Here is a 24442-nt window from a genome sequence, read left to right as displayed (position 1 = left end):
TATTAAATCACCCAGATTTTCGCGAGGGTAAAAAGAGTCAAACATATTTTCTCTTCACTATTTTTGGGGCAGAATAATAATAGGCAAGTTTAAGACAGAAAAAAAGAAATATGATTTATGAATACAATTTTCCTCCTTTGCTGTCATTGTTTTTCTCCTTCTCTTTTATTGTTTCTGCCACTCCTGTCTCTCCCTCTTACTTCAACTCGCTTTCTTTTATTCCTCAGTTGTTTGCCCTCTCTCTGTGTTCTGCCAGCAGAAGGCGTCTTTATGTGCTCCTCACAGCTCCACTAAATAATAGCTAGAATATGTAATGAAGCCAGTAGGGGTTTGGAAACAATAGATAATAGCACCTAGCGAGGAGCCTCCAACAAAGATGGAGAGGAACAGTTGAAACTCCCTCTATCGCCTCATAGACTCCTGTGTTTTTCTCTCCGTCTTGCTCTCTCTCTCTTTTTCGCCAGGAGGTTCAATTCACAGCCGCCAATGTTGGTTTTAATTGGCTCTCAATTAATTTTGTTTGGCTCATTATCTGTCACCCACCCGCGTGTTGGTGGCTATGTTTAGGTGACCTTCAGATGACATTTGTTGAATATTATTTTCAGATAAAGACATTTATATTTGTTGGAAGCGTTTGGAACAGTGGACCTTTAGCAGCTGGCACACATGGAATGAAAATATATAAAATACAACATTTATGCTGATTTATTTGTGTGGTAAAGGGATGTGTCCAACCACAGGCCCTTCACCGTCGTTATTTACAAAGCATTGACAAAATTGCACCAACAAAATCTGCCTTCTAAAGACTTTTTAATTCAGCAAGGGGACTAAGGCTGAGAAGCCGCTGGCAGAGCTTTCTGGAAGCGTCCACCTGGAGTTGAACTTCACACAGTCCTTACTTTGTGGTCTCCCTGGTGTTGAGGCGCTAGGCTTCTGAGCACATTCCAACCCACCTGCCACCGCTCTGGCATTTGCTGTTCCAAGCGCACATCAAACACATCCAAATCAGATCCCTGCATAAACGCAGAGCGAAGACTCCACCACCTGCACTCTGCAGGTAGACATTTTCATTTGGTTCATGAGCTATGTGCCAGGAACTGTTCCCCCTGGGGGACGAGGATGATCTGAGCTGAAGAGGGAAATGAAGAGAAGCAAAAAATAGAGTATAGATTGTTGTAGCTTCAGGTCTGTTTCCTTTTTTTAACAGAAGATATCTTTGTATTGCTTAAAAGGTGTAAAATAGTCTTAGAGTATTAGGCCGTGGCCAAGGTGGATGCGTGACTAATCTTTATAATTAAGCAGGATCGATGGTCTCATTTGTGGCACAGCTGAAAAGTGTTATTAGACCAATGTTCCAGAATAGTAGCTTTGTACAACATTGTGTTCCCTCCGCTTGCTGTTGTGATGGAGTAGGTTATGGTATATTACAAAGCATCCTGGGCAGCGGCTGGCGTATTGATGCTTCCTGGCTAAACGCTAACGAGTGATGGTGCTGTGTTTGTCAGGGAGGCCTGGGCTGCAATCTGTCTGCTGAGCCAGCCAGAAGCCCTAATGATATCATCAGGAAGTGCCGTCAACGGCGCTCTAACGAGGAATGATCTGACGCTCGTTGTTCCACCTCCCTCCTCCATCCCCCAGTGTTGTTGCCAAGCAGTTAGGTTGAGTTTATTTGCACATACAAGAGATATATTCTAGAAAGAGATAAGACATACAGTCTGTTTGAAACACATAAAAAACTTTATACCAGAAAATATGACAATATGGGGAAATGGTAATAAGATAAAAAGGAGACATGTACCTTAATTTGACATAATATAGAGAGAATATCAAATTTTAATATACTGTAGTTAAGAGTTATTAAACAAACACATGAATAAAACAAAATACAAATGATTTTTAAACAACCCGAACACAATGGTTGTCAGTATTCCATACATTTGCAAGATATAATATAAGAATTAGATGTGTCTTTACTTTTTCTAATTCCTTAAAGCTTACAGAGGGGCTTGAGCTGCTCGGTCTGCTCCCTGCCAGTGTTCATTTGGACATCAACTATATGTCTGGATATTTTCCCATGACCTCTCTTCCCCAAGCGCACACAAACGATCCCTTGGAGGGTGCTTCGCACAGGGCGATTTGTTAATCTAACTCAGTTTACAGGACCATCTCTGCACAGTTCTCCATTCATCACACTTACATCATTCCTTTGTTTATATTGCATTTTTTAAAAATAGATCTCATGTCATACGTGAGCTGCATACAAAAACATAGCAACCACCATATTTAGTGTGACTATTTCAGTGCACATTTTTATTTATTCAACACCACCTCTGTTTTATCTGTGGATGGCTGAGGCTGGAGAGGAACCCGGTCTGTCATGGCAATCTGCATTAGCATCGCAGAGAGAAACAGTTCTTGACAAAATGGTCCTGAGAAATTCAAGATACCCTCCATTAAGAAGATTGTCTGACTCCTTCATGCACTGTCACTGATAGATCAACTAATCATTTCTTCCCTGCTTTCTCTCTCTTTCTCTCCCCCACCCCCTGCCTTCTTTGTCTTGGTTGGATGTTGTCATTTCCCAGGTGCCTTGCAGATCGAGAACAGCGAGGAGACTGACCAGGGGAAGTACGAGTGCGTGGCGTCTAATGTGGAAGGCGTGCGCTACTCGTCCCCTGCTAACCTTTATGTGCGAGGTAGGGAGCAACCCGGCCCCAGAGTCAGGCCAAAAAATAAAAAACATCCACCCATTCTGACTAAAATGTCTGCACAGTGCAGCTCAGCTTTAAGTGGCATTACTGTTGAGCTTAACAAATGATAATTGCTTCCATTCTAGCCCAGCTGTATTTGCACAAAATGTATTTTGCAAAATAGTATTACCCGAGTCATATAAATCTTTTAGCTTTGATAGTATTGCCTGCCCACAAATGTAATTTCATATGCACTGAAACTTCCAAATGTAAAACTATAATTGACCAACTAATGTTCTTCTCTGTTATGATGTTATGCTCCATTTTGTCTTTGAATGCCCTCCCCTACTCACTCGGAAGGAAATGTGTAGCACAACAAGCCGTATGTCTTTAACTTTATCAGTTGTAAGACGCCTTTTATCTGTAATTGTGTGCCCGATAAATTGTTTCCCCCTCCGTCAAAGTTATGGAACCCAAAAAGAGTCGGGAAGGACTTCGTTTTGATTAGTTTTTTTCAGGTACAGGAGCACAACGGTAAGTCTTGATTTTGATTGAGTGGCGAGGTAATAACGCCCACCAATCAAAATCTCAACCCCTTCGCCTTCTCCAGAATTGGGGGTGTAAAGAATTTCCTTGTGGTGAATTAATAGAAAAAGGACTGTTAACACAGTCAGCTGCTCTGTATTACATAAAACGATGCTCTATCGCATAGGTTATAAATAGTACAATTCCTCTACTTTCTCTTCATGGTGTTCCGGAGCATAAATCCATAGTATTCCCCTGTTTCTGCTTTGGGGTATTGTCTTTTAAAAAGCCTTTTACAGTCAGTAGTAATTTTGGCTGGCATGTTCCAGCAAAGTGAAGATATGAAAAACAAACGGTCACAGGGAATGTTGAGTTTCATAGGAAACAGGCAATGAAGACAAAAGCCTACCCTCTATCACTAATGCTAAATGACAATGAATCCCTGTTGAGGGACCTTTGATAAATTGAAGCAGATGCATTTTCGACATGCATTATTTATGTTGTGCATATTAAATAAAGATGCTTCGGTATCTACTCAGTTTGTTCCCTCTGCTGTGTACCAAATAACTTTGTTCCCAATAAATAATTCACTAGTCTGACATTATAAAATGGGTCAGGGAGCTGCTTTTTCATTATTATTGCTATTATCATACCCTGTGAAGTAGCAGCGTAGGGAAGACAAATTCAACTGTGAGGGGTAGAAGGCAAAAAATGGTTCATGAAGATTAGTGTCTGTTCTTGTCAGCATTCATCCTGGAGGCTCGTGCTGTCTAATGTCAAGTAGCTATGCACCTTGCTCATGTACAGCATGACAGAAATTAAAAGGTTCATGGCAAATTACAGTCGAGAGCTCTACTGGAATCATTAAATAATTATAACGGGAACATTTTGTTGACACAGCACTGGCCTGTTTGGTAGTTCCTTTGGCTAGAAACACGCAGCTCTGCCCTGATATCATTTCCAACAATTCATGCAATCTCCATGAACACTGGCTCCATCAGCATGCTTATAAAAGACTACACAAGGGTCATAATTACTCAGGTACTTTCACACTATGTAACACACTTGTTATGCCTTGATGGTGTCAACCTTTGTCTGTTTTCAGTTAACTTTTGTCAATCAATTCTGATACTTGATGTTGACTATGTTTTGTTCACAAAGCGAAATGCACTTGAGATTAGCAGCTGTGGTGGGGATCAATTCTCAGGAAAAAATGAAACGACAATTCCAACATTTATCTGGGGCATACTGTAGCAGGGAAAATTGAGACTACTACCCAAGCAGAAACTGTAATGACAGTCCTGCTGATTGGCTTCTAACAACATTTTCTGTAACTGTCTTGAACTGCAGCTGCTAATTTCAGCCCAAACTGTGTCTTTTTTCTTTTCTATCTCTCATTAGTTTTTCTTTATTTTCTCTTTATTTGGTTTCCTTCTCTAACAAAAGCAAAATACAGCCACCACAGGAGCCTCTCCTTGTGGCTATAAGGAGCTTGTGAAATTTTGAATTATGAGTATGGTACGCTTGATTTGACTCCAGTGGCGCCTCACTACTTTTTTTTCTTACCAAGCGACAGTGTGGCCACTGGGGTGAATCTGATTGTTCTGGTTCAAAGTTTATTTAAGGGGGGGGGGGGGGGGGGGGGGGCAGGCAAGTGTACTTTCAAGACGGGTGTCACTGATAGCAGGGACAAGGGAAAAGGAGGAAAAAAGATTCAAGAAAAGGGAAATGTAGCTGCAGCTAAACACCTTGAGGTGGCTTTTTTTACTCTCTCTGTGTTTCCCCTATTTTTCTCTTCTCCTCATGTCATTGTGTTCTGCATCAACCCCTTTACATCCCTCAGAGCTTCGAGAAGGTTGGTGTGTTTTTTCTTTTTTACTTTTTTTAACCCACATTTGAAAAAAAAATTCAACATGTTGAAAAATTTTAGCTGTATTTGCCTATTACAGAGCTCGATTCATTACTAATTTGAAGAAATACTAATCAGTTAATCCAAACTGCTAAATGATTATGAAAGAAATGTTTCTTTATTTCCAAGGAAGAAATGATGAAAGCAAACCCGATTAGCTCGGGTCTTGTTAATTTACTTTTATGTTTGCATTGTGGGGCCTTTTCTCGTTTTGCATCCTTTGGTATTGCTTCTGCACTTAAAGGCTTTCTTGCACGTGTTGTCATGAAAACCCAGCACGTGTAAATAACAGGACCTGTTGCATGATGGGAGAATGTAACTGCGCTTGCATGCCTGTACTGAATCCCTTTGGCCGTGTTGGTCTTTTACTTTCTGCATTCCCTGTGTTTTGTTCAATTGTTTCCTTCTCTTCCTTTGGTTTTTCTTCAAGTGTTTTCCCTGAAACAACCCTTTTTTGGCTTTCCTTTATTTAGTTTATTTTTTGTGTTGTGATTATGGTGTTGTGTTTGTGTGTTTTTTCCTTTTGTTTCAGTTCTGTTCCTGAACTTACTTTTCAGTTATAAAATGTTTGTCTTTTTGTGGTTCATTTGTTTGTGAGATTTGTGTTTCTTTTTCAAAATGATGCTGCTCTGCTTCTTGATTCTCGGAGTGCAAATGCAAATGCCGAATGAAATAATAAGTGTGTATACAGCCAGTGTTCCTGTCATCTTGTTTATAGCGACCCATTACTGAAAAAATTTGATCTGATTGGGCCTGATTGGGTTCCATGGTGATTTCAGGCAGCCATTAAGGGATGCCATTTACAGTGTCGTGTGGATCAATAACAATATAATGACTTCGACACCACATTTGCTGTTGCTTAGCGGGTGCTCAAAGATACTTTTATTTCCAAATGGCGGCAGCTAGATGTGATTGGTTTTGCTCAGTGACTGCTGTTTGTGTTCTCTCGCAGTCATGACACTCAATCAAATTACAATTTATTATTCAAAAGCCCTCCATTCCTCGTACATACACTCATATAATAGAATTGATTTTCAGGTTGATGTGACTAAAGTAATGAAGATTCTCAAACTGGACTGCAACGAGGCACACAGGAATTTATATTTTTTGATGCATGAATACTGTAGTCCTACAACAGTAATGAGGAGAGAGAGCTAAATGAATTGGAGATCAATGTGAGCAGCGTTTACTGATTTATATTGCAACTGGCTTTGTACCAACATCCTGTCATCTCTTAAGATGTTCCGCCTCAATGTTAGCATCTTCAACTGAATTAGATCTGTATTGAGTCTCATGTCACCTGCTGCAGTGATCTGTAGCACAAGATAAACATTTTTTTAGAAAGGAACTACGTTTTTTTGATGTGGAGGTTTTACATGCGGCTCAAGAAGTCTGGGTTGTATATCAGGCTTGACATTCATTCAGGTAGTATAGATAACACACTTCCACCCCCATCAGTCTCCTCATAGGAGTCGGAGTATTTGTATGTGTGGCTGTCAAAGTGTGCTGATCTCCAGGGGATTAGACTGATCCTAGTAAAATAACTGAAAGTCATATTGAAAATGCACCAACAGCCAACACATTAGTAATTTCCATGCTTTGGTAAAGTCTTCTTACTTGAAGGCAGAACATATTCTGCTAAAGGGAACCTTGACAGTTGCTATTTAATGGCCAGGTATGACCAAACCAGCAACATAATTGGAATCGGTTACTCTTTTTTGCCATTTGTGAGTAAGTTTGGGCCCGTTTGCTTGTCAAGATTTGATATGAGCCCCAAAATGCAAGTAAGACAAACCCCCTTAAAAATATTCAATGTTAGCCAGTGTTTCCTTTGAGAAGATGCTGATTATAGCTGATTTATTTTTTGGCTTCAGTCTAACACATCTATGCCATTTCCTTCCATTGCACCAGCCACATCATTTTTTTCCTTAAGGCAAGTAATTAGACAAATATATATAATCATCCCTTCAGATCTAGCAGTTATCCCAGACACCAAATGAGGGTTTCAATTCTAGCACTGCTATTCCTAGCTTAAATATAAAAAGACTTTCTATCAGTAATTGTAACAGTTGAGTCTGTGAAAGCTGCCAGTCAATAAGTTGTCACTGCCTTCCACATATAGTGTCTACAAAGCATGGCACAATCCCGCTGTAAGAAATGGAGAATGATGAAAACCTGTCAAATGTCCATATTTAGTCTTTATATTTAATGATAAAGTCCTAAGAATAACACTGATGCAGAAAGACTGAGCTGTGATGTACGCATGTGCATGTTTGCCCTCCTACAATGGTATCTGCCTGATTTTGAATGTGCTTGCATGTCCTGCTATGCATTTGTGTGTAACGTTGGGAAAGAAAGCTAGATTACACCTTATGTTCTCACCGGCCAAAGCAAAATCCTGCCATCTCTATTAGATGTTTGTCTCAAGGAGTCCTGAAGTTAATAGGCACCACCTCAAAAAACATCATGCTGCTATCAGAAGTGCATTTATTTTTCATACAAAACAAAATTTCCATTACCCCTTATTCCAATGCAAATATATGAATACACTCCTTTTCTCAATCTGACTGATAATATTCACTGAAGGTATCACCACAGTGGACATACTTGCAGTATCATTTGGCTTCTTGTCATCTACCTGTAAGTCAATAGAAAAAAGTGATAGGCTCTGAAATCCCCTCAATCCACCGCTTTCTATTATTAGATACCCCTGCTATGATTCCTGTCAGTTTCCTTTAGGTAATAATTTCCATTTTGATGAGCCACCGATAGTGACTATTTAGCATTGGCGCAGCCAAGGTATGTTAATACAGGCCGACCCCTGCGGCTTATATGTAAATGCCGAAGGCCTCACCCAGCAAGTGTGACTAAAGGATCTCCATACTGCGCCTGTGTCCTCAGGCAGCAAGAGGGTGTAATCTCAGCTTCAAGGTGACACTAAAGGCTGCACATTATTTTGGCTTCCCCCTTCATTTTGGGGCAGCAAAAACTGCCTCACCAAAATGGCCGATAATGTCCACCTTCTGACCTCTGTTTTTTGGCACATATCCCTCCACAACACCGCCCACTATTAGAGTTAGTGCAGTACTCTGGCGTTCTCTCTCGACTGCTTTTCACCTCGTCCACTGTAAGGCTTCTTGTCTTTCTCTCCACATTGGGGCTTGAAACAAGATAATATGTTGTTAGTAGTCCAAATGAAAGGTATATGTTTGTTTTATTTTCTCTCAATTCCAAATGGGCCGGCTGGGCTCCTGGTCTCTGTGAATGAGGAGCCTGTCCATGCAATTGGGATTCTTTGTTTTCTTTGTTTCACTGGCATTACATTTTAAAAGTAGGAAAGCGGAGTTGACACACACACACACACAGCTTTGGAGAGCTTACCGTACTGTTGGCAAGTCAGACTAATCCCGTCATACAGGCCCATGTCTAGCTAATGATAGTCATAGTCTTATTTGCATGGGATACTGGCATTTAGATAAACAACTAATGTTGTTCCCCAGCGTGTCTAGTTGATTTTCTCTCCCAAGATATAGTGTAAAAATGTTGTAGTATCAACTGACCTTGAGCTCTTAATTTTCTACCAAAAACTAGATTTATTTATGTGTCAGACACTGGGCATGCTGTTGACAGGTAGACTCTCCAGCGGCTTTCCATCAGCCGTTTTCTCCGAATTGAAGTGTGATTACCTATCGTTAATTATAGATTCCCATTAAGAAAACAAAGTTTTTCTGTATTGGATCAGCGATTTGTATATTTCCCTTATATTTCTCTGGCCACAGCCAAACCTTGTCAACATTTGGTGGATGGCTGATGTTAGCTCCCATAATGCCCTGACAGTGTAGGTACTCAAAGGTGAAAAGAGACATCTTCTTGTGGGGAAACCTCATTCACTCAGCCGCTACAGCTCCCGGTCCATTGACTGACCTGAGCCCCAGGGAGAGAAGTGCACCATCAGACACACTTTGATTGGACGTTTCCCCCTAAAACCAGATCCTGTTCTAATTATTCAGTTTTAACCATTCTTTTGGATTGGAGGCCAAAATTGAGACAAAGCATAGCTGAAAAACATCTAATAGTATTGATGCATACCTCTTTGTGGAACACAGCTGCACTCTGGTACTGTCTATGCTGTTCAGACTTAGTTCTTTTTGTGGATTTGTTCAGTTTCATTTGTTTTCTTTCATTTTGTGCGTGTGTGTGTCTGGAACTATGCTATATTTGGGAATGAACGGCATGCTTGGATGGGCTTGGGTGACATTTTCGGATTGTATTGGTTCCCTGGTGTCTGCCCAAGTGGATGGGGGCGCACCTGTATATGTCACTCATGCCATAGCCACACCCATGCATGTCCGTGTGAGGAATGGGCTGCCCTTTCACCTTTGTTGTTTCGTTAGGCATTTTTTGACTAATTAGAATCCAAATATATATTTCCTGTCCCAATCTGATGGGCTTTTTTATTGCCTTTTTTTCAAAGATCAACATGTTTCTTTAGAATATCGTCTATTTAAACTTCCTGAATATCCAATAATTTATCTCATTATGAGACAAAGCATGAAATCCCAACCAAAAGGTAATGAGTCCCATTATTTTATTTAATTTTTGGATTGTCAGGTCAGAGCAGAGCAGGTTGTGATTCTTTGATATGTTTTACAGCAGATTTTTTTTTTAAAAAGCCATGTTTGCAACTAATCTTTTAGTCAGATTATGCATTTTTAAATGACAGAGTACTCTTTGAATCAGATATTGCTCTTTTTTTCTTGGCACATTTTATGCCAAATCACTGTGTGATTTTGAAGAACTTTTTGCCCTCAAGGTCAGGTCGTGTCTTGCCCGAGGTAGAAGCATAGTTGACTTTGATAGTGATTAACTGGACTGAAAGGATGCATGCAGAGTAGTACAAAGGAGAATACATCAAAAGCCCACCAGTGGCTGCAGAAGGTCTCCATCCATGTTTGGTTCTCTGACTGTAGTTGACTATTAATGTTTTATAAATCTGTTTACACAAACAGTGCTGTGTTTTCTATGACTAAAATGACACGGCTGTTAAAAGCCAGTAACATAGATGTATTTTCACCATTTGGATGTTGCACATAGAACTATTTGCTTTTATTTACTAACATGCTTGGCCCCTACAGACTACAGTACATGTACTGTATGTACATTTTAGTGATAATTTCGGTGCTCAGGTCAGTAAATGTCAGTTCTCAGGTGAAAATCCCCTCAGTGTGTGTAGGTGATATTTGTTTGTTGGAAAACTGTCCCATGCAACGATCATATGAATCCCATTTGGATCGACACGGTGTATTTTGGAATGCTACCTATCCTTGATGCCCCTTCCAGTCCCCGCCCTGCCCTGAATCTCCCCCTCAATTCCCAACCCACCCCCACAACACACACCTCACATCCACCCACCCCGAGACTTCCCAAGATACATTTGCATTGAGGTGCAATGTTTAAGGCGGGGAGGAGGGGAGGTGTAGTTGGTTCTTGATTTTAAGCCCCAGTGTGTGAGACCTCCAAACCCACTTTGAGCCATGGTCTTTTTTTTGTTAATTTTATTTATTTTTTTATTTAGAATCACAGTCTCCTTATTCTATCCCCCACTTATGCCCTCCTCCTCCTACTCCTTTCCTTTCTCCGACAACCCAACCCCCCCTCCCCTTCCCCTTTGCGTACTGTACAGTATGTCTGCGTGCCCATCCGTCACTGTCTGTCTGCCCGTCTCCCTCTGTCTGTCTTCCTGTCTGCTGTCTTGCTGCTTGAGTCTGTCTTTTTCTGCCTCGTGTCTTGTCTCTCGTCCCTGTCTTTCCTGTCTTGTCTATCTGTCTGTCTCTAAGTCAGCTCTTCCATTTAGTTCATCGTTTTTTACTTCAACATATGCACCACTTTGCTACTCTCTCTTTGACCTTCTTTGCATCCCAACAAACATTTTGACATTGAACAGATGTAGATACTTTGGTTTGAGTGACACTGGAAGGTATAGACCTCTGTAGTAGTCCATAGCTTTTTTGTGAGTCTTTTTGGTGAGGTTTACAAAGTTTTTTGTTCAAAATAAGTTAAAATCAGCGTTTTATTTACTTTTTAATGCACCACAAGAGGAATTCCCTAGCTATACTTATACTGTAAACGTTGGACATTTGGCGTTCATCCATATAGCAATATAGGCAAATCTCCAGCTCAGTCTATCTTATGTTCCTCACTTTAGATTTATATAGGCACAGGAAACCCTGCATTATTTAACACTTATAAAATGTTGTTCTCATTAAGTGTTTGGCCACCTCTTGCATGACACTATTTGTCAAGTGCTTGCTGGGATGCCTCTCATGAACACACAGTGTTATTGCTAACTCATACTCTTTCACTCTCTAACTCTTGCATACTGTACACACGCACACTCATGCCTATACCAACGCAAAATATATATACATCTATATATATATATATACACATACACAAGTATACAGTACCCTTTACACCCTCCTCTGCGTCTCAGTCTCATGATCAACCTCCTTCCACTCAACTCCTCTTCATGAGTTTTGAGCTCCTCCCTGTCTCCCTCTCTTAGCCGTCATTCGGCCCTTTTCCATCTCCCCCCTCTTTCACCGTCCCTCTATCTCTCGTTCTTGTTCTCTGGATTTCTACTCCCTGTTGATCCAGTTCTGTTTCTTGACTCCAACACTCTGTGATAGTAGACTCTCTAGCCACAACTACTCTAGCTCTTTTTCTATGTATATCTAGGCACACACCTTGTTCCTCAGTACTTACTTTGTGTTAACTGGGACTGCGATGTGACAATGTGCCACCATCACATGTTGTCACATTTGCTGGAGATAAAACAAAGTTTACACTGCATTGAAGCGGGTTACCCCCCCTTCACCCTCCTCCAAACCTTCCCCTCTCTTTTTCTTCCTCTGTCACTCTTTGCTCCTCTGTTCCCTTTCTCTCTATCCTCTCCTCAGATGCTTTATCCTCTATCTTGTATTTCTTCTTTCCTTCTCCAATCGTCTTTTGTCTGGGCATGCTAGCGACCCTTCAGTTATATTCCTCTATGCATTTTATCTCAATTTTTATATCTGATTTTGTTATCATTTACTCCTTAATTTACCTCGGTCTATTTATGCATGCTGTCTGTGAAACTGATAGCTGCATCTATCAATGGAACCGTGTCAGATCTTAATAAGGCTTTGTCCAGTGGATCTACCCTAAACCACAAAAATCTGATTAAAGTTTCTCATCTTTAAGATATCTAGGTAGAGGAGACAGGTGTCAAGTGCAAACTAATGCTAGAATGTGTCTAGAGACCTTGTAGAGATGGTCAATAGCTCAGTAACCCTACACTTCCTGTGCTGTGGGAGAAGCCTATAATGGCGTACTTCCTGTTTGGCATGAGTGCCTGAGAGGACAGGAAGTTCCAGGTTGCCATGTTGGCCTTATGTGATAGCATTATCACATGGCCTCTACTACACACCTTCATACTTCGTGATCAGGTTATGTCGTAGTTGTATACATGTCAGCAGTTCAGTTCCAAAGATGAGAAACTCGTAATAGATTTTTGTGTCTTTAATTGTGCTGTGATGGGTCAAATATTGGTCAATGGAACCTTGTTGCTATGAATCGTTGCTTTATTGTTAATCTACATTGTTGTTGAAGCAGTTCTGTTAGTTTAGTTCCTTCTCATTATTTGTATATTTTTTATTTTTTGAAAAGTCTACTTCTTTTATATTGTGTTTGAGTTCACATTTAAAATGTTGAACCTTTTGTGTTAAGTATATCATTGAGAAGGGTCCATTTTCATCGGCCTCTCTTGTTACCTCTCTTTTTCTCTTTTTTTTGACTCCCTTGCCCTCTTTTGTCATCCTCTCCCCTTCCTCATGCCTCCTCCCAGTCCGGCGGGTGCCTCCTCGCTTCTCCATTCCACCAACGAGTCAGGAAATTATGCCCGGTGGCAGTGTGAACATAACGTGTGTGGCAGTGGGGTCGCCCATGCCTTACGTCAAGTGGATGCTCAACTCAGAGGATTTGACACCGGAGGATGAGATGCCGGTGGGCAGGAACGTTCTCGAGCTGAGCAGCGTTCGTGAATCAGCCAACTACACCTGCGTGGCCATGAGCAGCCTTGGCATCATTGAAGCTGTGGCGCAGATCACTGTCAAATGTAAGAGATAACTGTGCTTGTGAAGAAGGGTGCATATGAAGAGGATTGAATTCAGCTAAGTCTGAAATGTACAGAAAAGTGCAGTTACAATGTGTATAGTTATAATGTTCTTGGAGCATTGATTGCAACAAAGTTCTTCAATCTGTCACTGTCATGATGAATGACTGACTCTTCTTCCCTTCCTCAGCTCTCCCCAAGCCTCCAGGTACCCCTGTGGTTACTGAAACCACTGCCACAAGTGTGACCATCACCTGGGACTCAGGCAACCCAGACCCTGTGACCTACTATATCATACAATATAAGGCCAAGTCCCCAGACAGCAAATACGAGACAGTGGATGACATCACCACCACACGTTACAGCATTGGTGGCCTCTACCCCAACACAGAGTATGAAATCCGTGTCTCAGCCGTCAACACGATCGGCCAGGGTCCTCCTAGTGAGCCAGTAGAAACCCGGACTGGTGAACAGGCCCCTGCCAGTCCACCACGAAACATCCAGGCTCAGATCATATCTCAAAACACTATGATGGTGCGCTGGGAAGAGCCCGAGGAGCCCAATGGGCAGATCAAGGGCTACCGTGTTTATTACACCATGGACGACTCCCAGTCAATGAGCCTCTGGCAGATCCATAATGTCCAGGACAGCATTATCACCACTATCCAGAGTCTAGTGCCTCAAGAGACGTATACAATCAAAGTCCTAGCATTCACTTCTGTAGGAGATGGACCCTTCTCAGAGCCCATCCATGTCAAAGTACTGCAAGGAGGTAAGGACATGAAAATGATCTTGACAACTTGGTTGAAAGCTTTGAAATGTGTCCATTGAATGTCCTGTCCATCAGTTTTGCATACAATAGGCACCTGTGTAACCAAGTCGTTATATTAAAAGCAGTGATACAGAATTCAGGTGCATGCTGCACCTGTTCTCCAGTGTTCTGCTTGAGGAGAAGACATTGACAACCGATGAAGCATGTTCAGCTGTTTTTATGCATCAGTAGCACATTTTCAGGAACTTTACACAGTGTGCCTGCTGCGCAAGGTTCTCCCACACATCTTCGGCTTCTGCAAATGATGACAAAAGTCTGTTTGATCATGGCAGTCTGAAAAAAAAATACAGCCAGATTTGAGAAAGAACCAACATCTGAGGACTCACTCGGATCAGCTTCAGAGCTGAGAGAAATCACTTCATCCATGCTAGGGCAAGGAGGCACATCCAACTTCAGAGACCGCAAGATAAATACAGCACATTGGACCTTGCCTGGCACTGGGGCACAAACTTTTGTACTTCATTATAATCTATTCCTCTCAATTTAATTCCCTCTAATCCTTGGTCATTTAATGCCAAATCTCATTATGCTCATTATGTTAGTGGGCGTATAACAAATATGCTCTGAGGAAAACCACTCACACATTCTTAAGACTTTTTTACCATGGCAGTTGGACAGTACCCCTCCCATGTGTATGATATTAATTTCCATTTCTTCACTAATTAATGGTCATATTTCCTGCACCAATGTCCTCTGCCTTGTCCTTCAGTTCCAGGCCAGCCATCCAAATTCCAGGTTGGTGCTGTGTCTGACACCAGTATTGAACTGACCTGGGAACCTGCCTATGAGAAAGAGGGAATTATAAATTATGAACTCCGCTACATGGACCGCAGTTTGGGCACACAGGCAAGAATTTCAGCACTAAATTTCAAATCTCAGTGCCTTAAAAAAATCATACTCAATCAATAACTTTGCTCTCCATCAACAGATGAAGAAATCATTTCCACCTACATCTTCCTATGTTGTGGAAGGTCTCCGCCCAAACACAGAGTACCACTTCTCCCTGGCAGCCATCTCCAGCAAAGGCATTGGTGCCTTCACCAATGACATATCACAGAGGACCTTGCAAGCCAGTATGTAGCCCCTCCTGTTCTCTTTGTGTGTTTGCTAACAAAGGGATTTTCCCCAGTAAAGCAGTTAATTGATCTTATGTCTTTACTAAAGTGAATTCTAATGAGGTTGTGTGCTTTACCCTTTTAACTAGAGCTTGAAAACTCTATTTTCTTGATTTCATCTACATCATCACCTTTGAACTATGACTGTGTTTTTCCTCACACATATTCAGGGTTCAAAGCTGATTCAAAAATGATGAGCTACATAACAAACAGTCTTAACTGATGCGTTTTTGAATTCTTCCTGAAACATGTGGTGTTTTGGTTTGATTTTCTTTGCATTTGATGTATTTGACGTGTTTTCTACTTAATGTAAAGTGACATTTACACTATGATTGTTATTTTTTGAGTTGAGGTTGAGTGACTTCTTTAGGCTCTTCATTTTAGAATTACCTTATTTTCTAACCTGAGTTTGGTGCTAAATGTGTTTGAGTGTAACCAACAGTGTCAAACAAATCAAGCCTACGTGGACTGACCATTTGGGAGTTTCTTTTTTTCCCTTTCACGTTTGTTCATATTTGCTTTTCCTTTGTCAACAGCAAGTGCACTTTCTTCCACGTGACAGAGACACAAAAAATGTCAGTTCTCCTCTAAAACCGCCAAGGCTCTCATATGAACTGTATGCAAATCCAGGATCGGAAATTTGGGGTTGGGTTTAGTCACCAAAGAAAAACAAAACTCTATCAGTAGTCATCCAAAGTCCAAACATGTCCACCCCCTGAATTTATTCCAGTATATCAGTTCTGCACTGATTATTTTATTTTGCAGATGGCAGCAACACAAATTATTTAAACCGGCCAGCTAAAAATAACAGGAGTGATATCATAGTTTACAGTAGTGCACGCTGTAGAGAAAATACACACAGCTTATCCAATCAAATATCCATGACAGGGTATGAAATTCATGTCTTTTGGGTTTACACAGCACACAAAGTTTAACGATGATGTTGTGTATGGACATTTATTACATTCATACGGTGAAGAACATTGAAAATGTAGCTGGGTTTAGGGGATTACGGGTTAATCTGAGCTAGTCATTGTGGACCCTGATGATACAGACTATAGAATATCACTTTTACCAGGACATAGGAGAGCCATGGCGGTGGGAGTAGACGTCTTTTAACACATTTTCTGTTTCTACCAGTGCACCTTGTTGGCTGTACCCCCACAACTGGGCTGTGGGGGCTTTGGAACAACCACTTCACAGTTGTTTTTGTCACTGCTGGGCAGCAGAGCTACACAGACAGTGCAGAGTCACTGAGGAGAGCGCCAGTTGCATGCAACATTCACTCCTGCCCACTGGGGGTGCTGTTGAGAACCTGTCTCTGCACCGTTGATCTTTGATCAGTCCAGGCATGAAAACACTTTATGTTAATCCAGCCCCCATTTCTGTCTTGGCGTCTCTCGAGTGTCTGTGCACATCTTCACCTGTCGATGTGTGTCTGTGATTTCCTCACTTCTGTTTTTTGCATTTGTTCTTGATGGGTAAACTGCAAGCTGATTGGATTGGATACACTCCTCTCTTCCTCTTTCATCACCCAGCTCTGTTTCTATCTCTGCCACTTGTTCCCCTGTGCAATGGAACAAAAGCTCTCCTTGGAATGGCTTGACATCTCCTTGCTCACTCCGTGCCCTCTTCCTTTTATGTTGAGTCTTTTGAAAAAAATTTGAGTTATATTTTTATTTATTTATTAATTTCTATTTCTTTCTGGGTTATCCAAAAGAATGTTGGTTTAACATCACTCCAAACAGTAGCTTGCTGCTATTTTATTGTTTTTCTGGGTTCCACCACAGCGACAAGCAACTACAGCACAGCAGGCAGAGCAGCAAGCACAGACACTGACATACCCTTGCCCATTGAGGATATGCGGGGGAGAATAAGTCTAACTGATGGTTCTTCTCAAGTCTCTGCTCTTCCTTTCAACTGTGTCATCCATACAGTTGGAGTGGATAGAAGGATAGGTGTTGGTTGATAATGGCATTACCACAGAGATTTGATTCTATTGTCCTGGAAATGAGGGAGCAGTAATAAGTTCTCATTTCCAGTACATGGTAATCAAATACTAATTTTAAGGTAAATAGTCATCTTTACCTTTTCTATCCATTCTACTTCTATGGTTTGGCATTAGGTCTCATAGTAACCAGTTGTTTTCAGTCAATGCCCCTGTCTATGCTCAAGCGTGTGAGATAAAGCCATTGGTTTCTCACTGCTGAGGTCAGAAAACTCACAGACTGAGTCAGACAAAGCGAAAGATTTCCCGCAACACAATAAATAACTTGATCTTTTGGATGCTTTAAGGTAAGTGATTGTGTGGTTTAGGGATTCAGTCTGCCATAACCTTTGAGAAACATTCACATATTTATCCAATTAATTAAACCATTTTTACGTGTTTTTCTAAAACACTAACAGGGGGTTGGAAAGATGTAGAAAGCAGTCTTTAATTATAAATGGCAAGTTAAAATATTAAACTGACATGTCTGCAGTTTGGCTCCACGTACATGTCAGGAATAGCAGCATCGTTTTGATCCAAGTCAGTGAGGGGCCCTGCGACATGTATAGCTTTTGCTAAGTGCCTTCATGGCACAATGTAACATAGATAGTTTAAAACTGTCAGCCTTTTGGGAAAACTTGGGGAAAAAAAGAAACTATTTTTGGATAACTACCGATTGCAGTGTTTTTTAATACCCCTTTTGTGCCAGACTCCCGAGTACTTTACTGTCACTATAGTTGTGGCACCCTGAGGAAGCCTTATTTATCAGTTGTTTGACTGAACTAGCTGCAAAAGTTCAGTTATATTTGACAATTAGTTATATATTACAGGAGGATCAGATAGAATAAAATACAAAATAGGTCTACTACGGCTATAAATACATAAATAAATACATTTTGCCTCAGCCAGCTGGACTCTTTTATCCAAAACATGCAATTTTAACAGTGCTTCAGGAATTTCTGGCATCATTATTGCCATGCTCTACTTGCAGTCCTACAAAACTATTTCCACCTGGATTTGAACCCAAAGCGTTGTCTGGCAGACTGAAAGCCTTTTCCACTAAGTTAAAAAGAAAGACAGACGACATGGTTTCCCTGTTTGCTTTGTTGTCCATTATCTGTGGTACAAAATGTTTGCAGATTGTTGAAGTTTGTGCTCAGTCCAAGCAGCATTACCAGGGGCTATTGTCATGGGGACCACATTGTCAAGAACTCGTCACAATTCACTGCAAAAAAAAAATATCTTGGATCTCAGTTTGTTTTTGCTTCATGGTGAGTGAGGCCAAAAACTTCTCAAATCAAAAAGCACCCAAATCATATCATTGGCTTCTCTTGGTCTGTGTAACTACAGGCTGAACAAAATACACGAGTTGTTACTGGCAACAGTAGCCCCCATTCAGAAGCAAGGCCTCTTGGGGTATGCTGTCATAGTCAGACCAGGTTGAGAGACCATTTCTGTGAGACCGTTCAGACGTGGCCGGAGTTGGTCCACAACCCGAGAGCCGGGAGAGCTTCCAGCATTCCTCTTAAGCTGCTACCCAGTTGCAAAGCATGCTAACAGGAACTAAGATGGACCTTGGGAGTGGGTGTTAGGGGACTGCAGGGTCCCATAGTGGCAGATAAGAATCCCATTTCATAGCGTCAGAATTAATTTCATGCTTTGTGATGAGCTATGAGCCAGTCCCCTGGATTGTCAGGCTTTGTTACACATTTAGATTATACCTAAAACCTGCCAGTAGCCAGTCAAGTGCTATCTCTCAAATTAAAGTGGCAGATTCTAAATCCTCTGTATTTAGCCAAACAAGCAGTTTAGCCCCCCCACTTACTGTAATTGCGGGAGGTTTTTAGATATATTGGAATATTTGTGTGAGCCACAGCATGGCCATTTGGCATCAGGGCGGATTAATTCCATAATGATCTACAAATATGAACATCCTGTCATTCGTGGCTTCTGATGAAAATACAATTTAAATGCAGACGTGCTTATAGTCTGATAGCATTGGCAATCTGTGTCATTCAAAGAGTTGACAAGAGGCATTGAGTAATGGCCTGCGTAGCTAAACTGTGAGCATTAATGTGTGTAATTTATACCCACTGAAGATGTTGCGGTAAACGCAAATTTAATCTGGAGGTAGTCACAATGATTAGGTATGCCACCAGTACTTGACATTGCATACTACTTTATACCCAGAGCTCTTAGTCATATCACAACAGACTTAAAAGTCAAAGAGAAGGATATGAATGCAGACATGACTAATTATTTGTCAAATAGCATTTAGGCGACTCTTTCAGGGAAGCTTCAAAAGAACCTCAAGTGAAGCATGAGCTGAGTTTCTTCTTTTGTGTTTGTATAGTTCTACTATCCATAATCCTACCACTGGCCTCCATGGGATATGCACTTTATTAAAGCTGTGCCCCAGCCAGTCTTAAACCGTTATCAGGCATGAGGATGCCTGTGCACTGTGATAGCCTGGCCCCTGTCAGATTCACAGCCTTTTCCACACCACAAAGATTGAGAACTGAGCAATCATTCTTGATGTGGAGAGTTTGCAAATACAATATGAGTGGAGGAAAGAAGCTGAAAGGCTCAAAATCCAGTAAGACCGTAAGTAAATAAGCCCATTGGACACAGAGAAGGGTTTGGGAACTGTGGCTGAGGTCCTGTCCTATTTGTTGTGTGCTGGAACATTCAGTCTTCACTGAGAGGAGGCCCTTCTGATAGTTAAAACCCTTGTTTTTTATTTTTTTTAAGCTGTTCTACCCAAAGTGACACTGCAGTCAGAACACTGTCATTAAACTTTTATGAATTCAGAAAAACAAGCTTTTGTCTTCTATTCTTGTGTCTTAGCATTCTCAAAATGGCAATACATTTTAAGGAGATACAAAGGCGGAGGGCTATGAAATGGGATTTTAACTAATTGCTAACATGGATAGACAGTTGTGTACATGGCCAAGTGCAGGACAGAACAGAATATCTTGGGAGTGAGTGTTCCCCCTATGGCTTCCCCTCTCACAGTCTTGTGGACCCTCCGGCCCAAACATACATGAGTATTAAACAGCCCTGGCTACAGCACAGAGCCAACTCTCTCCCTCCCAATAACCCCAAATGGGTTCAAAATTACCTCTCAATGGGTCAAAATCGGTTTACTGATTCAACAATGGGGATGGGTGTCAAAATTTCTGGCAAGTGTATGGGAGGGAAAGTGTTGTAGTTCACTGGCTATAGAGTTAGCACGCTCTGTAGACAGGTGCTGGTGGTAAGAAAGTCTTTCAAATGTAGTATTTGTGGGAGTCAGGTACGTATGATGTAAACGATGCTTGTGATTTCTTTTTGTTGCTTTTATTTGTGTTCTTTTCAAAGTTAAATGTTCTTGTTTTATGTTGATGCGGAGTATTCTGTTTTTTCACGTTTTCTCATGAGTTGTCATTTTGAACCTTAACTGGTGTTGTGGTTCTTTTTTCGAGTCACCTGGGTTACAGAGAAAATCATTTCCCAGTACCCTCCTTCAGTTCATAATTTATTTCCTCAGCTTTTGTTTTGGAATGAGAATCCTCCTTGTTCTTTTATTGTTGGTTATTTTTTCTACGTTGCTGTGTGTTGAATGCATTTTTTTTTCTGACCGTGTTTTTCGTTTTGTTTTTGATTATTGTGCTATTTTTTTTTCCTTACATAACAGACAAACAAAAATGTAATAATGAATTTCTGTTTTCTCACACTAAGATGGAGGGAATATATTCTCGCACAAAACCATTGTAGGGGATAGAGGAAACCCGACTTGGAAAGAAATATTTTTCATACATGTCCTTTTATCCGTATAATACCAAACTCTGGATGAGAAGTGAAACGTTTTATCGCTCCTTGCACAGCACACTCTCTGGACGAGCACAAGCTGTGTAAGAGCTTGGCACAGATTAGAAGCGAGAGGCATTGAATTTGATTTAGAAAGTTCACAGATGTGTAGGTTTTAATATGTTTTGGAAGAACACTTCAGACACAAATAACAGCCACCATGTTGGAAAGCCTTTGTACTGTTACAAATTAAAAAGGACAGACTACACTACCTCCCTGCTAGGTTATACTTTGGGAAAGAAATAGCTCTTTTTAGCTTATGCTAATTTGACTGAAAGTTCCCTTACCAAAAATGCTTTTCAGAGGATTCTTTAATCGTGCTCATTCAAGGTTTGATAGATGCTACACAAGGCAAGATAATGGCTGCTATAAATTATTAGCAGCTGTACTACCAATCCACATTAACACTAAACATATTTTGAATACATTCTACTAATTTTTATGCTGGCTTTAGTGACATGACAGTGTGTTATTAATCCTCAAGCACACAGCCAAGTGGCTTAGTGGTTGCAATAATTGCAGAGACCCTGAAGGGAAAAATGAGGGGTTTAGTGCTCATGACTGCCATGTTTACCTGGCTGCTAGTTTTGAGTTGTTGAGGATTGAAGCCTCACCTCAGTGCCTGAAAGTGAAATGCACAATGGATATGTTTATCACTGTCCATCTGGCACTGAATGTGAAACTTGTGATTGTGGATAATTAAGTATCTCAGGTTTAGATTATTCAGTTCAGGATTTAAAAAAGGATGACTTGAGCAGGAGTCCCACCTCCTGTATCGTAATACATTACAGGACAAACAAGAAGCTTCTGCCGTAAGAAGGTCTGAAGATCTTAATATTTTCGCAATAGGATGAATAATTTTTTCAGTGCACCCAACTAACTTTTCTTGAAAAGAAAAGGATGTCAAAAATCCCACACCATGAAGCTTTTGATACCTCTAACTGCCAAAAAATGTACCAGAACCAAAAAAAGTCTGCATGTGCAGAATTTGTCCCCGAGTATCACACAAGGGTCCCCATCTTGATTCATTATTACACAAGCTTGTGCCATTGTCCACCTATGTTGTCATTTGCTTGGTGATTTTATTTTTATTTTAAACATATTTTGCCTCCGTCTTTGTTTTGCAATTTTTGTTTGAATTACTCTTATTGTTTATTTTATCCTTTTATCATTTTCTTTATCTCTCCCATCTTTTTATTTTTTTGTTTTTCACCCCTGCCTTCCCCCCTTCCCCGTCCTCCTCGTCCTCGACCCCCTTCCTTCCTGTCCTTTCAACCTCACCAGAGCCCTCAGCCCCCCCTCAAGACATTAAGTGCAGCAGCACCAGCTCCACCACCCTGCTGGTAAGTTGGCGCCCCCCGCCTGTGGAGAGTCAGAACGGTGTCCTGGCGAGGTATAGGGTGCGGTACCAGGTGGTGGGCTCGTCAGAGGGTGGCAGTGATGATGAGGAACCCATGGAGGAGCCTACAATCCCTGCCACTGAACAGCAGGTGCTGCTGCAGCGGTTGGAGAAGTGGACCCAGTACCGCATTACCGTGTCTGCCTCTACTGTGGTTGGGCCAGGCCCTGAGAGCGAGTCCCTGATCTGCCGCACCGATGAAGACGGTACATGAATCTCTAATGTGTAAAAGCTTCATAAAACGTACTAATGAAGGTATTTCTTGGTTTGATGGTGAGCATGCTCGTGGCAGTGGATCTATGTGAAGAAATTGTTGTTGACATGCATGTGCAGTGCGTGTCCGTCTTTTTTCCATCAGAACAAGACTAGGTCACAACCTATGGCTGAACCGTGAGTGGTCAATGTGCGAAAATAAGGCCAATTTGTAGTCAGTGGTAGTGTTTATGATGTGAATCAGTGTACTGAAGTTGTATCACATGACATGGTTAAGCCGTTTGAAGGGTTATGAACGTAGTTGCAAGAACAACACTTTCCACTCATAACTTGGGATGTTTGATTTGAAAGAGAACGTATTTTAATTGTAATTATTACCTCTGTGCTCTTTGATCTGTTTCCATCTGCGGATGTCTTCTGTTTTTCTAAGAGTCCCTCTGTATCGAGTATGAGTGATTGTTATTCGGGAAGCTTTAACTGTGGGCTTTGGCCCGCGGCGCATGGTGGACTGTTTCCCCTCCTACTCTGCAGGACAGTTACAGTGTGTAACCAGATGTTTGATTTGATTTAAAAGCCACATAGACCGGTGGGTCAGTTCTCTCTTCATACATGCTTCAGCCTTCCCTTCCCCCAGAGCAAATACTCTACAATGTGCCAACATTTTTCTGTTGCATCTGTTGACAACCCAACTATCTGCAAATGTAGGTACTAGCAGCACATACATTAACCGTTAACCTCAAAGGATAGTCTGGATCATAGCAATAGCATGGTGTGCTAATGTGCCCCTAATGTGTAATAGACAAGAGTCGGCACCTATTCTTTTGAAATCCAATGGGGAAACTCCAATACTCAACTGGCCACACCAATTGTGTAACTTTGTCATTCAGCTAGTCATGGACAGGCACAGTTGTAGGACTGACCAACAGACCCCCCCCCCCTCCAAAAAAAATAAAAAATTGAGATAACTGTTATTGATTCCAAACCTCAATCTAAAGAGTCAGAATACTTTTCCAAATACACAAAATCTTGTGTAGGTAGAATGGTTTCAGAATTATACCAACATCTTAATCCACAGGACCATATAGACGGCTGTCCCAACCATATGAAATGACAACACTTCAATCAGATAATACACCTGGGAAATCAAGTGTGTTGCTATAAAAACACAACTAACCGAATTGAATTCATAATGGGTACCGCATCTCATATCCTACGTCTATCTGTAGGCTTTTACCAGTATTCCATTGCCCTGCAGAGAGCCACAGGCATTTGTGAGCACTGCACGCTGCAAGGCCATATCTATTTATGGTGCAAACAGCAGGTTGGAGGTTAAACCAGCAGGTGAGTGACCAATAAGGTTGCAACTCAAATCCCCTCAACTTAATAATATTGTTTGAGGAAACAGAATTAATATCCTCCCTTTCCTCTGTAACTACTCTGGTGATACAGTTTCCACTGAAACCAAAATACTGTGAGTGCACTGGGCTTGACTATATGAGCATTGAGCAAGCTGTTGTTGAAAAAGAGTACACTCAGTCGACAGCTGGATGCGGACGTTAAACTTTAAAATAGATGGACAGATATATGTTTGGTTGCATGCACTACTGGTCTTTTGGTACACTTTCCTCGACATGTGCAACCACGTGTAACACTTAGGCAAAAACAAACTATAGATTGTGCTTGGAAATGGTAGAAAAGCCAAGGTTCTTGCAAAAAACATCTCAGCCTCGAAATAAAAAAAATAAATAGACAAGACGCAGCTAAGTTGGAT

The 24442-nt window shown here is 41.2% G+C and overlaps 1 protein-coding gene across 1 annotated transcript in view; it reads left to right on the top strand.

Moving 5' to 3' along the window:
- ptprsa (protein tyrosine phosphatase receptor type Sa) overlaps positions 1 to 24442 on the top strand; it is a 188339-nt gene that overhangs the window by 108068 nt on the left and 55829 nt on the right. Inside the window, exons 9-15 of the mRNA XM_073476466.1 lie at positions 2586 to 2696; positions 5059 to 5070; positions 13010 to 13279; positions 13467 to 14048; positions 14818 to 14954; positions 15037 to 15181; positions 22344 to 22664. Coding sequence (XP_073332567.1) covers positions 2586 to 2696; positions 5059 to 5070; positions 13010 to 13279; positions 13467 to 14048; positions 14818 to 14954; positions 15037 to 15181; positions 22344 to 22664 — 1578 coding nt within the window. The remainder of the gene's footprint in view (positions 1 to 2585; positions 2697 to 5058; positions 5071 to 13009; positions 13280 to 13466; positions 14049 to 14817; positions 14955 to 15036; positions 15182 to 22343; positions 22665 to 24442) is intronic.

The sequence above is a fragment of the Pagrus major genome, chromosome 11, assembly GCF_040436345.1.
Source record: "Pagrus major chromosome 11, Pma_NU_1.0".
NCBI classification, from domain to species: Eukaryota; Metazoa; Chordata; class Actinopteri; order Spariformes; family Sparidae; genus Pagrus; species Pagrus major.
The sequence above is the reverse complement of the archived record's forward strand: the minus strand, read 5'-3'. Positions and strand labels throughout refer to the sequence as shown.